Here is a 16,497-nt window from a genome sequence, read left to right as displayed (position 1 = left end):
TTATCATTAAACCAAAAAACTCTCACAAGAAAGGGACTAATTAAATTTCATCCTTATATCAATACAAATTTCATTCATATTCATATACCAAATAATATGTTCTCATTCTAAATTAAGATTCCAATGCTTTGTAAAATGAGCAAATCATTTGGGTCCACACACAACCAAAGATACGATAAAGTTATATTAAGGTGAAACTTAAATTATACAAAAGAATATATGCACCTAAGTCTAGCTTTAGAAATTAGAGCCACATAACTCTCTGAAAAGTCATGAGAGAAATGAACAAACACACACTTTACCTTTTCTTTCTAGCCAAAACCACAATTGACCAAAACATGTCTCTTGAAGAATTTTTCCTTTGGACCTCTACATTCACCTTTATGGCAAGATTTTTAGTATATCCAAGTCATCTATGTGCATGCGACGACAGCACTTAAGCGTGTGTGAAAATTCACAACTCCACATGTTGATTGCTCTCTACAACAAGAAGCCATGAGCCTTGCACCCTCACATTCCACTTGGTCAAAGTGTATGGATACAACCCTAACCAGATCATCCACTACCTTCTTTACAAGCATAAAGGATTGTCAATCTAACAAGAAAACAAAAAAAAAATGTTCCTTAATGCTAATAGAGAAAAAGACCACAGAAAACAAAACTTTATTTCAGAAACTATAGATCATTATAATTTATAAGCTGTTGTATATAATACCATGAAAAGGAAGGCTATGACTCTGAACCACATCCTTTTCAGTACATTATTTTATATGGGATCCCCCTGAATGATCTGAGTCTCGCTTCTTATTTAATTAGTTAATCATATTACTCATTTAGTATATATATCGCATATAAATTTATGTAATATTAAAAAATCTATTTAAAAAAATATGATAAAGAGTTTTTAGACTTACCCTAAACCCTATATATATATATATATAAAAACAAAGATGGAAAAATATGGTAAAGAGTGTATTAGCTTGTATCATAAATTTTATTCTTATAATTGGTTTTCTAAAGTTTTGTTTTATACCTGCCTTTTATTAAAAAAAAAAAAAAAAAGAGGGAGAAAATACAATTTTTAATTTCTTTTAGATCTAGATCCCTCCTATAGATATGATTGTAGCGGAGAGAAAGAGGATAACTTTTATCAAATTAGAATTGCCATAATTAATTGTAGGATGTACTAAATTTTTTCCCTCATCATTCCAAAAATGTCTTATTATTAAAAAAAAAAATCTATTTCATATTCTCTCTCTCTCTCTCTCTCTCTTATTTTTCATAAAAAAAATACAAAGGAATTTTTTTGTTGTGACTTTTTCATTGTATAGGATCTCATCTGTCAAAATTATATTAAATAATATACTTTGATATTTCAATGATCAGATTAATTTAACACTACACCTCTTTATATTAAATTTTATACTCGAGAGAATCTCAGCTCATAGAAAAAGTAATAAATTTATCAAATATTATTTTTTTATTGCATAAAAAATAGACTAATTTTCCACGTATAAATGAGTCGAAGACACATGACTTCATACAGTCAACCAAATCAGTTCACAACTAGTGTAGTTTGTGATACAATCCGTGTCCCACAAACACTGCAATATGGTGGTTTTCTTTGCCAACATAAAACCTGTTTTGCCTTTGTTTCTCAAAGGCAATGACTGGTCTTCAGCAACTGAATTTTATCGTTACCAACATGAAGGGGATGATGATGATGACGATGATGACGACAACGGGGTTGACATAGCACCGGCAGCATAATGAATTCATTTGAATGAGGTGCTGCAAAATTTGAAGAAAGTTACTTTAGCGTTTGTGTTATCAATCTCACGCATGCTGCACTTATATGCATATGTTACATGGGGTATTAATCTACATATATTGTAATTTGTGTAAGCTTCTACAGACTTGCTTACACTATAGTCACTGATATTTACATATATAAAACATAATATAGTACTGTTTAGTGTTTTGGTTACTACTTCTATCAGTTTTAACTGATATTTATATTAGTATATTAATATGTTATATATGTAGTTTCATTAGAAAGACTTTTTCTATCTCTAACAATAACGTGTGGGTTCCAAGGGCAAACTTTAGATATTTGATTTGAACTTTATATAATTAATTGTAATCGTTTCCTATATAATCAGCTTATCATTTTTTAAGTTTCATTACCAACAAAATCAGATTTCAGGAGTTATATAAGCATAGCATATGTATATATATCTAGGTAACTTCCACATTTTTGCCATTTCTTCCATCATAAAGACATAAACATTAACAATTTCACATATATACAAGCATGTCTTGGGAATAAAACAAGGGTTCACTTGCTTAGCCAATAGAAGAGGGGTCTGCTGCCCGTAGGGAAAGAGCCCAGGACACAAACCAATGAGTAAAAACGATAATCTAATAAACAAAACTATAAGAAGCCAAGCCCTTGGAAAAATAGAAGACTTTTTTTTTTTTTTGTAATAAAAAACAAGGGTGTTTTATACACATACAGCAAAAATACAAGACTAAATGGTTAAGAATACCACGAAGTCCCTATTAGGTGACACAATTTGATCATACAAGTTATGTAAGGGCCAAATTTTTTTCATTTGGATGATAAAATAAATGATCAACTAATATTCAAGTTGAGAGTAGAGACAACCTTAATTGGCTAAGCTAACTCGAAGTTTAAATTGGAGTTACTGTATAAGGACTAATCCATGTATCAGTTATTGATATTGATCACATGTAATACAGTGTGTTCGGCTTATAGTAGTTGTAACTGATATTTACACAGCATGCAATATATGATACTTCATTACTGTGTGCTTCTTTCTCTCTCTTTGACTCCATATATATTTATGTGGATACACATAAATAACTTTATTCGTATATAAGGATATTAATGTGTATGTATTCTATAAGCTCAATGAATTAATTACTTTGTGCAAGTAATGCATAAAGTTGAAGACATAAAGTAATAACAAAAAAACGAGGCTAACTATGAATGTTTTGTGGTTAATTAGCATCATCTTCATGCTTTTTATTTCTTCATATTGCCCAATTAATTTTACCTTCTACTTGACAATGCTTTTTGTAAAACTTAATCTTATGTTTTATATGATTTGGCTCATCTATTGCTTGACTCAAATGTAGAGGCCGGGGGAAGGTAAGAAGCAGGACAATACATTAAAGCAAAATAGTTATGAGTACGTACTCTTTTGTCATTATAATATTAGACTTCAAGAAAATTAGAAGTGGGAATTTTTATTTACACATGAAAGACCTCGCATTGCAGATCTGGTCCATCTATTTGTTGTTAGTAATAACTGATCCTCAGAGAATACTAAATAAACATTTAATATTTTTTCATTAATACTCTCATAAATAGGAACAGTTCTTACTAACTAATCACTACAAAACCTCTAATATTACTCTAAGAGTAGTTTTTACCATTTAACTACTGTAATAACTTTAGTACTTATTTATTTTAGTAATTTTTGAGAAATTAATTTATTTTATTCTAATAGTTATATCTCTTATTTATCATTTTATTTTTTTTACCTATCAAATAGTAGATGCAAAAAGTAAATAAATAAAAATAAAAAAATTAAAATTTAAATGAGAACATTTTAATCAAGATTTAAGAAAGTTATATATTATTTAAATATTTTTAATCTTGATATAAAATATTAAAAGAAAGAGAGATAGAGAATAATAAAATTAATCATTTTCTTAATATATGTATATTAATATATTAAATATCTAAAGTGAGATGGTTGAAGTAATATTAACATATATCAATGGGAGTATATATATATATCACACGTTATAAATGATATAACATTATCTATTTATATTCACTTATCCTTTTTTTTTTCTATACTTTTTAGATGTTTTAAAATAGTTCTAACTCTTTCTACGATTATATCTGAAAGTGAATTTCCACTGTTTATAGGTTTTGAAAAATGTTAATCGTTGTCTTAAAATAGTCGTTAAAAAATTAAAAATAAATTTTTATTAGAAAACATTAACTATATTTATTTACATGATTCTTAATATAATTTTAAAGAAAATTTATTATTTATTAATTTTTAAAAAGGTTTTTCAGGACACTAGTTAATAAAACCCTATTTTATGAAAACTTCTACTTTAACACAACCTTTATCTTTAACGCGATATTTTTTGAGGTATCATTGGAACAAATAATATGATATATATTAAGTACTAATTTTGGGGTAGACAAATATATATTCATTGTTTTTCTGAATATAAACTTTTATATGTATACTATTTTGTTTTTTTTTTAAATAAGTAAATCTTGTCATACATAGAATACCTTGAAACTGACCAAACTGAGCTAACACTGATAAAACAAAACACCGACCTGCATGTGAACCATAAAATATTAACAATAATTTGGAAATGAAAAAGAATAATAACCTTTGAAGAAAATAAAAGACAAAATATAACTTTTATTACATCCAGCATACTAATGAAATGAACTAAGGCTTATTCCTAAAATAAATTCTATTATGCAATATAACCAAAGGGACCATAATACTACATGACAAGCATGATCTAACCTATTTGCTTATATAGCTCCTTTTAATTTGCCTAAAAAGAAAGGGACCATACTACTACATGCCAAACAAGATTACATGCTTGCTTAGCTCCTTTGCCTAGAAATACACCACCATATGGCAAATAAAGATTTGGAAGATTAAAGGGTAAGACAATGGAAACCAAACAAGGCAAAGACTTTAATTCACACCCCAGATTTGCAAAACCTGACAAATGGGAAGCATCTTCAAATTCTCCAAGCATAGGACACACCTCTCATCCAAATGAGAAGAGGCAACATAATTACTTTTCAGATTTGATTTGGCAGGAATTCTGTCTAGAAACAACAACAAATAACATCATGAACTTCTTTGTTTAAACAAGATTATTTATCCATATATTGTTAGCCAATATAATAGAATTCTATACACAAACAGTTAGCTTTTTCTGTCCTATAGATGGAGGGGTAACAGTAAATGAAATTTGGATTATATATCCGCACCAGCTAGCACAGAAAATTGGCCAATGACTAATAATAAGAATTGGTTTTGGAAAAAAAATTGTATGATTAGTTAATTGGAAGATTTTAGATAATATGATGAAATCATTTCGGAATGCCTAAAAAATTTGATAGTTTAGATTAGAAAAATGTACTATTTTCTGGTTATCTATTCTTGTAAATGATAGTCCTATGGAAGAAGTCAAGATTCATGGGAACTTAAAACAATGATTCTTTAATGCTATTTTTTATTTATCATTGGTGGTTGAAGGTCTTTTTAATCTTTTGCAAATTGCAGGGCCTTTTAAAACGTGATTATATTGGACTTGGATGAATTTATGGTCAGCTAATGAAATAGTTTATAATTTACATAAACATTTTGTTAACTTGTTATAATATTTTTTTTTTTTGGAATAACTTATCCAAATAATATATTATTTTTATTTTATTTTAATAAATTTTATATTTAAATTTAAAGTATAACTCATCATTTAAAAAAATTATTAAATAAAAATTTAATTAAACTTTGTATCTAGATGTGCATATTTTTTTTTTCCTACCACACGAGACCAAACAACCTAACAAGCTACACAATCATTTTAGGAAAAACCAACCTAATAAGCATCTTCTTTAAGAAAGGAAACAAGTTGCAAAGGGATGATGTAGAATATTTTCAATCCTTAATTTGAGTTAATACACTTATTAACCTCTATATACATATAAGAAACAAATAATTCTATAAGATTGAATCAATATATAATCCTTAGAAACTAGAGGTTTAAGAAACAAATAATTTTACGAGATTGAATTAATGTATAATCTTTAGAAGCTACAGAGTTAAGCTTTGTGACCCTTAGCAATATTTAACTTTATGAGTTAAATTGTTAACTTAAAGTTTATTTTCACTACCACCTTATCTATATTTTGATATCTAATTAAACGAAGACCCAAAATCAGAGTTCATGATTAAGCCATAATGGCTGAACATGGACTTAAATTGTTGAAAAAACCTATAAAAAATTCTCCATATTCATTTTTAATAAGTTTCCACAAGTTTCTTTCTTCTGCTCCCTACAAATAAAGTCATTCATATTTATCTTTAACTTGTTATTCCAAAAAGGGTGTCATCCAATAATAAATTCTCTGGTCTATATATATTGAGATGGTATTAACTAGCATTAGGATTGAAAGCCAATGTTTTCAAAAGTAATGTTTCTTGGAGGCAGCATCCTTGTTCCTTAATTGCAATATCATGAGCATCCTTTTTAATGTCTCCCGTTAGAGTCCATCCAAGGAAAGAAAAACAAAAAGTAAAAATAAACACTTGGAAACCATTATTAGCACTTTTATAAAGCAGTGTTTTCTGGCAAGCATTTGTCATTAAAGAATTGTTCTTATTAACTCAATTTTTAAAACCTTACCAATATATATATTATCTTAGTTAAAATTTTCAAGAAACACTCGTGAAAATCAGTACCAATATTTAAAATAATTTTCTTTGAAGAAGAGTGGAGGATTGAAAGAAAAATGCTTGAATAAATGGAAAGATTGTTGTCAAATGAGGATGTTGTGTGTACACCATGTACAACCTTGTAGTACTATTGACAAATATTTTCTTCCAAGTCTTCATGATCACATTAAGGCATTAGCTTAATTAATTTAGATCCAATGTGAATTCCTTAGCAATATATGGTTGAGATCCTAGCTTATTAACTTTTTTATTTCATTAAAATCTAATTTTCATTATAAACTGAATAAGGTGGGTTATTGAGACTCATGACCCTCATGAGTCAACCTAGACAGTTTACAATAAAAGCTGGAAATTTATATTCAATACACTCACTAGATTGATTACCGCTCATGTATTGATATATTTGCTATTTATAGAGCTTAAATATTCTTTTTATATGCATGTACAATTAGTTAATAGGCACATTTAACATTTTGGGTTAAGTTCCCATTATGCATTCACAAGAGTTATTTAATGAATTTTTTTAACGCGTCAGAGGGTATATATAATAAAGATTTATGTATAATAATTTTTTTATTAAGAGTTATATAATATTATTAGATCTAATATATTTATAACATTAATTGTTATAATTTCAATAAAAAATTGTTATATATTTACATTTATGTTAATTTTAACTGTTAGAGTTAAGTTTAAGTATTTAAAAATAATATTTTTATTGAAAAATATTACATTAAAGATGTAAAAATATAATAAATACTTTTTAAAATAAATTTTTATTACATTTAAATATTCCTGTTTAATTTTAAAAGTTGAAGTTAATAAAATCGATATATTTATTAATTTTTTATCATGTATCTTTAAACATATGTTAAAAAAAATTTGTATATAATAATAATAATAATAACTATTAAAATAATGTATTTATGTGGCACGTACCTGCTAGAAGAAAGGCAAGAGTATATTAAAATAAAGTATTGGTTTCTATCAACAGAGTATATATGAGTGATTCGTTCTTTATGATCCTTTACCTTAATGGAATCTGCTCTGCCTATAGATGTTGCAAGACCATGATGATGATGATGATAATCGGGGATCGATAAATTAACCTTCAATTTTGATTATAATTTTATGTGAGCTTTTAATTATTAATCACTTTTGTAATATAAGAATTCTGTATTCCATTAAATTGATAGGTGTTGATGGAAAAATTAGATTAGAAAGTTTTTGAACAAATTAAGATAAATATATGTCCAAATTAATTTTAATTTATATTATAGAAGATTAACTGGCATAATGAAAGAAAACTTCCAAATGATTATTATTAAATTAGAATATAAATTATTAAATTGTTGATTTTATTATTACATTTGAAAGCAAGGTCGCTAATTTTGTAACAATGCTTATCAAATTTTAGGAGTAAATAAGTTGATACATTTTATTTAATAAGATAATGCTAAAGAATTCGCATAGGTTAAAGTAAATATAATAGGAATGATATAGATAGAATTAATCAAATATTGAAAGTAATTAACCATGTTGTAACACCATGTTAACTAAATAAATATGTATAAATGAAAATACTATTGAAATATATATTACTAAATTGTTTATTTTATTATTAAATATATAATAATATTTATCTATGTATGCATTAAAGTTCTACTAAAATGCAAAGATATTTTTTCTTAATTTTTATTCTTTTAAAGTTTTTAGCTTTATTTTTTTCACTTATTTCATCTTTATATTTTTTTTTATCTTTTGTATTTAATTCTTTTATAAATAATTTTACAGTTTTTTATTATTTTTTGGAAAAACTACAGGCACAGTAAACTTTTAAGAAATTTAAATTTTTTATATAAACCTGTCCATCGTATAGGCACAAAATATAATTTAATATATGTGTAAAGCAAATTGTATTAAAATTAAAATTTATAAACTTCATACTGATAGCTAAAAGAGTTTTGATATTAACAATTAGACAAATGGAATTAACTAAATCTAAGTTATAGTATTTGACATGAACAATAATTATTAAAATATAAGTGTAACATAAAAAACACACATAATTAGTTAAATAAATTAAAAAAAGGGTTTAGTCTCAAGAGTACAAATTTAAATTTAATATACAAAAACTAATTTTTGAACCTTAATTTTGAAAGTTATATTGGTGCACAAGACTGCCAACGTGTCACAGATAAGGGATGAATCTCAAACTAGGAAGTGCAAAATGTCAAAGATTTGAAACATTATCGTATGTCCACAAGTAATCTTGCCACTTCAAAGGTTCAGTGTCCACCACATTACAATGACCCGCGTGTACACTTTCAACGCCTTCATTTTGAAAACCATCACAACTTCTGATGCACTATCAAAGTTTATCTTTTTTTTTCCTGCCCAGATTTTTTCTTCAATTTCCAAGGAACATCTTGATTCTTAGTTGTTATCCCCATATCAAATTTTTTCAATACTGTGTTAAAAATTGTGTCTTTTTCAATTCCAATAAAATTTGGATGGTTTTGCTTTTTTAATTTCATACCCGTTATTGGATTTTTGCTGTTTTTTCTTGCTCCATGGCCCTTTATATAAGCAATGCTTGTTTCACTGTTATGGGTCACTCTAGATTTCACAGAACAAGAGTTTTTGCTTCTGAGGGTTCTTCTGCTACTCTCAAGACAGTGGTGGAAGAGAAGATGAAGTTGGGTGGTTCTGATTTGAAGGTGACAAGGCTTGGAATTGGAGCTTGGTCTTGGGGTGATACCACTTATTGGAACAACTTTGAATGGAATGGTAACTCTCTCTCACAAACACTTTATCAATGATTGAGGTAGTGAGTTGCACATATCAAGAAAAAATTTTTCAGGGTTGGTGTTATATTTGTCAACAAATTTTCTAACATAAAGTATGTGACTGTTGGATTGTGCAACAATTGCCATCCATTTGGTGGGGTGGGAAAGTTGACATCAATTTTGGGATTGTTGCTTTCTTTGTTAGTTGTGAGTGACTTGTGACTTGAAGGGGTCATATTATTTGCTGTCTGATTCCAAGTTTAGGTATATAGCTTCTGAACCATAATTGGCGGCATTTGTCTAAAGGGGAAAAGTGTGTAAATGAAAAAGTGAAAGAATATTTGGGAGTGAGATTTTAGAAGGAAAGAGAGAGAGTAAAAATTTTTATTTTAAGATCAAGAGAGTTGTTCTATAATATTTATAAAGATAAACAAAAGATTAGGACGTTAAGTTTATGTTAATTTATTTTCTTAAAAAGTTATTAAATTAGAGAATATTTATTAAAAATAAAAATTTTACCCTCCCTTCCCTTTTTCATTTGAAACTTTACTCCTATACATATTCTAAGGGTACATCCACCCTTGATTTGAAGTGTGTTAAGTTTATAAGGTATTGAAAGTTGAAACTCTAATTATGGGTGGATAGTGGATGCCCTTATCATTTCACTTTACATGTTTTCTTACTCTCTAATAGTATGTATCTTAGGACAGAATTGAAATGCCATGTCAATGTTGTAATTATAGTATTTTTTACATTTATAAACATTAATATATGAGCACTATAGCATAGTTGGTTGTGAGACTGATGTACTGATGTGAATGGTGGAAGATTTCTGAGTTGAAAACATACTAGCAAATATAACAAGTGTTCATAGCATTAAGGTCTGGGTGACACATAGCAATAATTAATAAAAGAAAAGGTGGAGAAAAGTGACTGTGAAAATAAGAATTGATTTGGAAGGAATTCAAATACTTGATTTCATAATTTGCAGTTTTGCACTAATCATCTCCAACATAAATAATGATGTCTATCTTAGAGAACAAATGAAACTAGAACAAGCACATTTCAGTCCATGAATACCCTTATCACAGTTCTTTGATGCTGCTCATAGTTCCAAATTGAATGTCTGTAATCAATCTCTCTTACTTATTTAAAGCTTATATCTAGCAGTGGAATTTATAAGCTGGTAAACTGAAATCGAAGAAAATAACTAAAAAGATCTAATATAACATAGGAGATCTGAGAAAAACTTTACTGCATATAGCTAGCTGCTATTCAACCACCGCCACCAGCTTACTATGCTTACTTTCTAAACTTCCTTTATAAATCGATATCCATTACAAATTTTTTCCTCATCAGTATTATTTATTTGTTGGAGATGTAGATATTCAAATTTAATGTCTATATTCTTGGTAGTCGTGATAACAAATTTTTTATGAATCTTGAAACTGATTTTATTACAAAGCTTCTATTTGTTTGTATTCTCTATAGAAACTTTATATGTTCTTGTTTTAAAGACATTTTTTAATTTTTACTCATTGTGTCATTAGAGGCTATAATATATAAAAGTTGCAGATTTGAGACACCATCAAGTGGCTTTTCTCTCAGATATTTTGAATGATGTTTAGAGTTTGAAATAGCTTCTAAATGGACAATGTGAGATTGTGAATGTATTCATTTTTGGCTCTGTAATAATTGTAGATAGGAATGAGAAAGCTGCCAGAGATGCTTTCAATGCCAGTATTGATGGAGGTCTAACTTTTTTTGACACTGCTGAAGTCTATGGCTCAGGGGTGAGTTTTTTTTTTTTTTCCTTCTTTTTCTCTAGGTTTCTTTGACAAGTGTAAAATTCACCAAAGATGTTCTTTTTTTCAGCTCGCTTTAGGAGCCATAAATTCAGAGATTCTTCTTGGAAGGTATGTGCTTATGTTTTTGGTATAATTTTCATATGCAGCTTCTAATGAAAAAAGGTTCACATTGATGCTTTGATATGTTTGTTATCTGAAGATATATTAAGGAAAGAAAAGAATTGGATCCAGATGTTGAGGTTGCTGTAGCAACCAAGTTTGCTGCACTTCCATGGAGATTCGGCCGTCAAAGTGTTCTCAATGCCCTCAAAGATTCCCTTTGTCGACTAGGACTGACTTCAGTTGATCTTTATCAACTTCACTGGTCTGTATTTTATGAGCCTGTTGAATGACATTGTTTTTATGCAATACTATGTTGATAAACTAGTGTGCTGTTTTTCAGGCCTGGAGTGTGGGGAAATGAAGGTTGTCAAGCATAGCAAAATTATTTCATTGAACTACATATTTAATATGGTTAATGGAGTCAAATTTATGTTTATTTATTCGTGATTAGAACAAGTAAATTCTTAGTTCTCCAATGAATTACTTTTCAGGGTATATTGATGGTTTGGGGGATGCTGTTGAAAAGGGACTTGTAAAAGCTGTTGGTGTTTCAAACTATAGTGGTAATTCTTTATGACTATTAGCTGTCTTGAAAACTTCCTAAACTTCAGATCTTCAATATTCTGCGAAACCATGATTCACTTCTACCAAAAATGGCGATTTTCCCTTAATGTAGATCATTTCAATGTACCAGGATGAATGTTTGATATAATAGTCTAAGCATATGTTAGTAAGATCACAGCTAGTTTCATAATTATTAAGGTGTATACCAAAAGAGGAATATATAGAATCCGATAATGCTTTGATTAGTTAGTAGCAGAATCAAGAATTGGGTAGGTTCCTAATTTTCCTGTTTTTGTAGAGAGACTGTGGAAGAGTTCTACTGTTTCTGTTCAAACCTGCCACTGTTATTGATATACAATATATCTGTAGTAGAATTTCAATAAATAGTGTTATTTAGCTAGTTCTGGCCCTGTTCTATCAACATAAATATTTAATATCTATTTTTCTCTATTAGAAAAGCGACTCCGTGAGGCTTACGAGAAGCTCAAGAAGAGAGGTATTCCATTAGCTTCAAACCAAGTAAACTACAGCCTCATATATCGGGCCCCGGAAGAAAATGGTGTAAAGGCTGCCTGTGATGAACTTGGGATTACATTGATTGCATATTCACCGATTGCACAAGGTGAGCTCCTTTCCACTATTGAATATTTATTATATCCACATTTTATTTTTTATTAAGTTTTACAACACATATTTCTGCCAAAACCTCAATTGGTGTAACAAAATAATATTTATGGTCTAGCACATTATGTTTAGTTACTTAAACATTGCATAATTACATTGGGTTGACAGAAACTAGAGACAAGAAAACCTTTTGCACAAAACAGGCACTTGATCTTTGATGCATGAAATAATGAAGAACCCTTCTATGTTTTATGTCTTATTTAAGGCCAATTTTTGCGTGAGCTGAATTTTTTTAATTTTGAGAAGGTTGTTAAACTTAAGAGTTCAAATAAACTTGGGAAGGATGAGTAAACTTGCCTTGTAATTTCACTAAGAGCTAACCTACTTGAAAGACAATATCTAGAAAACGTATCATAGTGCCAAAACGTAACGAGCATATACATAGTATTATATTCGAGCTTCATGAAATGAAATCTGTTTGTACCCCATATTCTTATCTGAAACAGATGTACTTATCTAATATATTCCAATTCCATAAAATGAACTTTGCTATAAATATTTATGCAATATCCTTATCTTAAACAGGTGTTCTTACTGGAAAGTATACTCCTGATAAACCACCAACTGGGCCTCGAAGCAGAATTTATACTCCAGAATTCTTGACAAGGGTACTGATCTTGTGAAATTGCAGATCTAATTACTTGCATTCACATTACCTATTCCCTCAAATGTTTATTTATTTTGCAGCTCCAACCTTTGCTGAACAGGATCTCTGAAATAGGAGAGAAATATGATAAGACATCCACGCAGGTTCATACTTGTTCTTTTGTTTTTCATTATATTAGTTGAAGATTTGAAATATTGGTATAATGTTTGTGTCAGCATTCTTTAATAATATAGTGAAGACACTACCTGAATACCAGAATCAGAAACTTACAAGATCAAGATATATTTTTCATACTTGATCCTTATGAGTTGTGAATTTGTCAATGGCATGGTTTGGATAAACTTCTCAATAAATACTTGTATGAAAAGAAAATAAGATAAAATCAATTACAATTTTCCATGAGTTAAAATCAGCTTAAGGCATCAACTCTTTTAGAAGTTCTTTTATCTAACTTCTCCAAAAGCTGATATGCATAAATTGATTTTAACTAATGAGAAAATTTTGGTTCATTTTATCTCCTCATTTTCTTCTTCTACAAGTGCTTGTTGAGAAGTTTGTCCATACTCCATACAATCTCAACATATGATACTTATCCACAATTCAGCCAAGCCTCATAATACAAAATTTGTTGTATTGTATTCAGTGATCAGCACAAAAATCTTTCTAAACACATAAACATAAGGCATGTCCAATGGTTTTCATTTTAATTGAAAGCAACTTTCATCACATGCCAAAGTACTAAAGGTTTCTTTTTCCAAATAACCTTCATGAATGATTCCTTTTGCCCCTTTTCCTAGGCCACTTTTGATAATGAAAAAAAAGCCAAATGATTCTTGTCAGGTATCCCTGAACTGGTTGGTAGCAAAAGGCAACGTTGTGCCGATTCCTGGGGCTAAGACAAAAGAACAAGCTGAGGAATTTAGAGGGGCACTTGGGTGGAGACTAACTGATGAAGAAGCTGCTGAGCTGCGAAGTTTGGCTTCAGAAATTAGGCCTGTTGTTGGTTTTCCAGTTGAGAACCTCTAAAACATAGTTTAGCACCAAACATTTGCACCATGTACCTCCTAAATCAATTGTAAAGTTATTTGGTTTAGCAAAAGGGAAAAAGAATCTGCATATGTAAGAAATTTCAAATTGTGAATGAATGGTATATTAGCCTACTTACTTAATTGAATGCAATGAAGCTGCAAGATATGCATTGCAATGTTGGTCACTTACAACAATTTTCTTATTGATGAACTTGTACTACCAAACATGTATTCCTACTAACAATTCAAGAAATTAACACAAGCAATTTAATAATATCATGTGCAAAAGAGTCCAGAATTTGAGATTGAAGAATGTTGAGTTAAATGGAAAAATTAAATTCAATGAGGATTTGGTTCATCTTACACGTACACGTCATGGGCATCCTGCTTTTCTATGTTCTATAAACTTGTATGTAACTATTGAAAGTGACGATATTATACATAATGTGATTATTCCACCAAAAAGTTTTTTATTAGTTCAAAATGATCAAAGAAAAGAGAAATGCTATATTTATTATTTATCATTACATGTATAAATGGGAGAGTTATTATATTAGGAATTGTTTGATTTTATAAAATATTTCTGTATTTACTTTTATAGGAAACAACAAAAATAACATTTTTTCTATTTTTATGTACAAATTTTTTAAAATATAAAATAAAAAGTTAAAAAATTAATGATTAAAAATGAAAATAAAAATGTTTTCTAAAACCAAACAACTCAATGCTCAAGAAAATTTAATACCAAATGAAGAAGCTTAAACAATTTATCTACCCATTAGAGCATTGGGAGCATGTTTGTCATTGAAAAAGGACTAAAGAATAAGCTTGAATGTTTCTTCACCGATTTTTAAATTGTTATTTAACCTTCAGATACAATCATTTCATTTATTTGAATACCAAAATGCTCATGAATTGTGGTTAATTTGTATTATAATCTAATAAACATCGATATAAATTTTATCTAATTTTTCATTATTTTCATTTACTTCTTTTTTTTTGTCTTTTCACACATCTTTAATTCTGAATTATCTCTAATATAACAATTAATAGACAAAATCAAATATCAATAATATCCAAAATCTTGCACATGAAACTAGGAAAACCAATGTTCAAGTGCAAATTACTATCATATCTTAACTAATGACTGAGTACTTTAACAATTCAATGTTCTTATGTTCTTAAAGTTTGTTATCAGAATCTTGAATAAAATAAAATAAATTATTATATTACAAATATTTTTAATTTGAATATTATTTTTTAAGAGGTAATTTTATTCAAATTAAAAACAATATCTTGAATATATTTCTTTTAATACAAGATTCGAATTCACTTAAACAGTACCTGTACTACCCATTTATCTAAAGATTTTATTCCTAGCAAAAATAAGCATAAAAGAATCCGACACAAGATGAAAGATAAGGACACTTAACCATTGGTTATCCATTAAATAATATATATTTTTTAAAAATTATCAAAATATTTTCTTTATATATATATATATATATATATATATATCATTAAATTAGGATTGTCCTTTTGGTAGAAACACTTGTAGTGGTCTGTAACTGCCATAAACGTCAATTTTTGTTGGTCTTTAATTGTCAGAAACAATTGTCGATGTTTGAAACATTTTCTGATGGCTATAAATGGCTACTTAAAAGAGTTATTGATAACATATTTTGCGGTCTATTTCTTGTGGCTACTAAAATTTGAGGCTTTGGATGGTTATAAACTGCCACATATGCTTTTGGAGAAAAACAATACTCACTTGATATTTTTTTTCAAAACACTATTTTGATATATTATATATATATATATATATATATATATATATATGAAATTAAATTATATTGATATCATATGTTGAATTTGGACATTAATATTACTAAATAAATTTTTATATAATGTGAAATTGATCAATCAAACGGTTGATTTAAAAGTTCTTGTTAAATAAATTAATTTTATAAAAAATTTATAAAAATAAATTAATAAATATTTTATTATATTATTTTATTTAAATATATATTATATTTTTAAAATATAAATAACTATCAAATTTTGAATAACACGTTTTGTTTAAACTGTGAGTAATAATTGTTAATTAGCAATACTAAGTAATATTTTCTACATTAAGTATATATTTTTTTAAAATTTACAAGGGACTAAGGGTTTGATTGTGATTTAGGGTATAGCAATGAACACCATATTAGTAAACAACCGTTGTGAAAGTACTACTAATGCTTAGATCTCCATCGTCATTATCCATTGCAGTGAAATAAGCATGTCGCTTCTTGATCAAAGGTTCTCCAAGAAGGAACAGGTTCATACAATAATCGTCCTTCCAATCTACAATTTGCATACTAAAACCTCAAG

General features: G+C 28.2%; 1 protein-coding gene across 2 annotated transcripts; it reads left to right on the top strand.

The window, feature by feature from the left end:
* Window positions 1-8,790: 8,790 nt before the first annotated feature.
* On the top strand, window positions 8,791-14,390 carry LOC113858404 (uncharacterized oxidoreductase At1g06690, chloroplastic). Of its 2 annotated transcripts, none has more exons than XM_027491059.1 (10): window positions 8,791-9,329; window positions 11,030-11,121; window positions 11,204-11,244; window positions 11,336-11,500; window positions 11,579-11,601; window positions 11,730-11,801; window positions 12,257-12,424; window positions 13,012-13,094; window positions 13,174-13,236; window positions 13,934-14,390. In XM_027491059.1, exons 1-10 carry the CDS (start codon window positions 9,113-9,115, stop codon window positions 14,117-14,119), a joined length of 1,110 nt encoding a protein of 369 aa, XP_027346860.1. In that variant the 5' UTR covers window positions 8,791-9,112; the 3' UTR covers window positions 14,120-14,390. The 2 variants fall into 2 exon arrangements, with proteins under 2 accessions (XP_027346860.1, XP_027346869.1); XM_027491068.1 differs by having other exon boundaries at window positions 8,816-9,329; window positions 13,891-14,021.
* The last annotated feature ends 2,107 nt before the right edge of the window (window positions 14,391-16,497 follow it).

The sequence above is a fragment of the Abrus precatorius genome, unplaced genomic scaffold (assembly GCF_003935025.1).
Source record: "Abrus precatorius isolate BTA unplaced genomic scaffold, Abrus_2018 Scaffold1, whole genome shotgun sequence".
Classification (NCBI taxonomy): domain Eukaryota; kingdom Viridiplantae; phylum Streptophyta; class Magnoliopsida; order Fabales; family Fabaceae; genus Abrus; species Abrus precatorius.
This window is presented reverse-complemented; position numbering and strand designations above follow the sequence as displayed.

What these genes read in the sequence shown, in the direction of transcription:
- LOC113858404 (XM_027491059.1), top strand. Translation starts at nt 9,113, where the DNA reads ATGGCCCTTTATATAAGCAATGCTTGTTTCACTGTTATGGGTCACTCT. An exon ending in GAACAACTTTGAATGGAATG is followed by an intron (nt 9,330 to 11,029) that starts GTAACTCTCTCT and finishes TAATAATTGTAG; the next exon opens with ATAGGAATGAGAAAGCTGCC. An exon ending in TCAGAGATTCTTCTTGGAAG is followed by an intron (nt 11,245 to 11,335) that starts GTATGTGCTTAT and finishes TGTTATCTGAAG; the next exon opens with ATATATTAAGGAAAGAAAAG.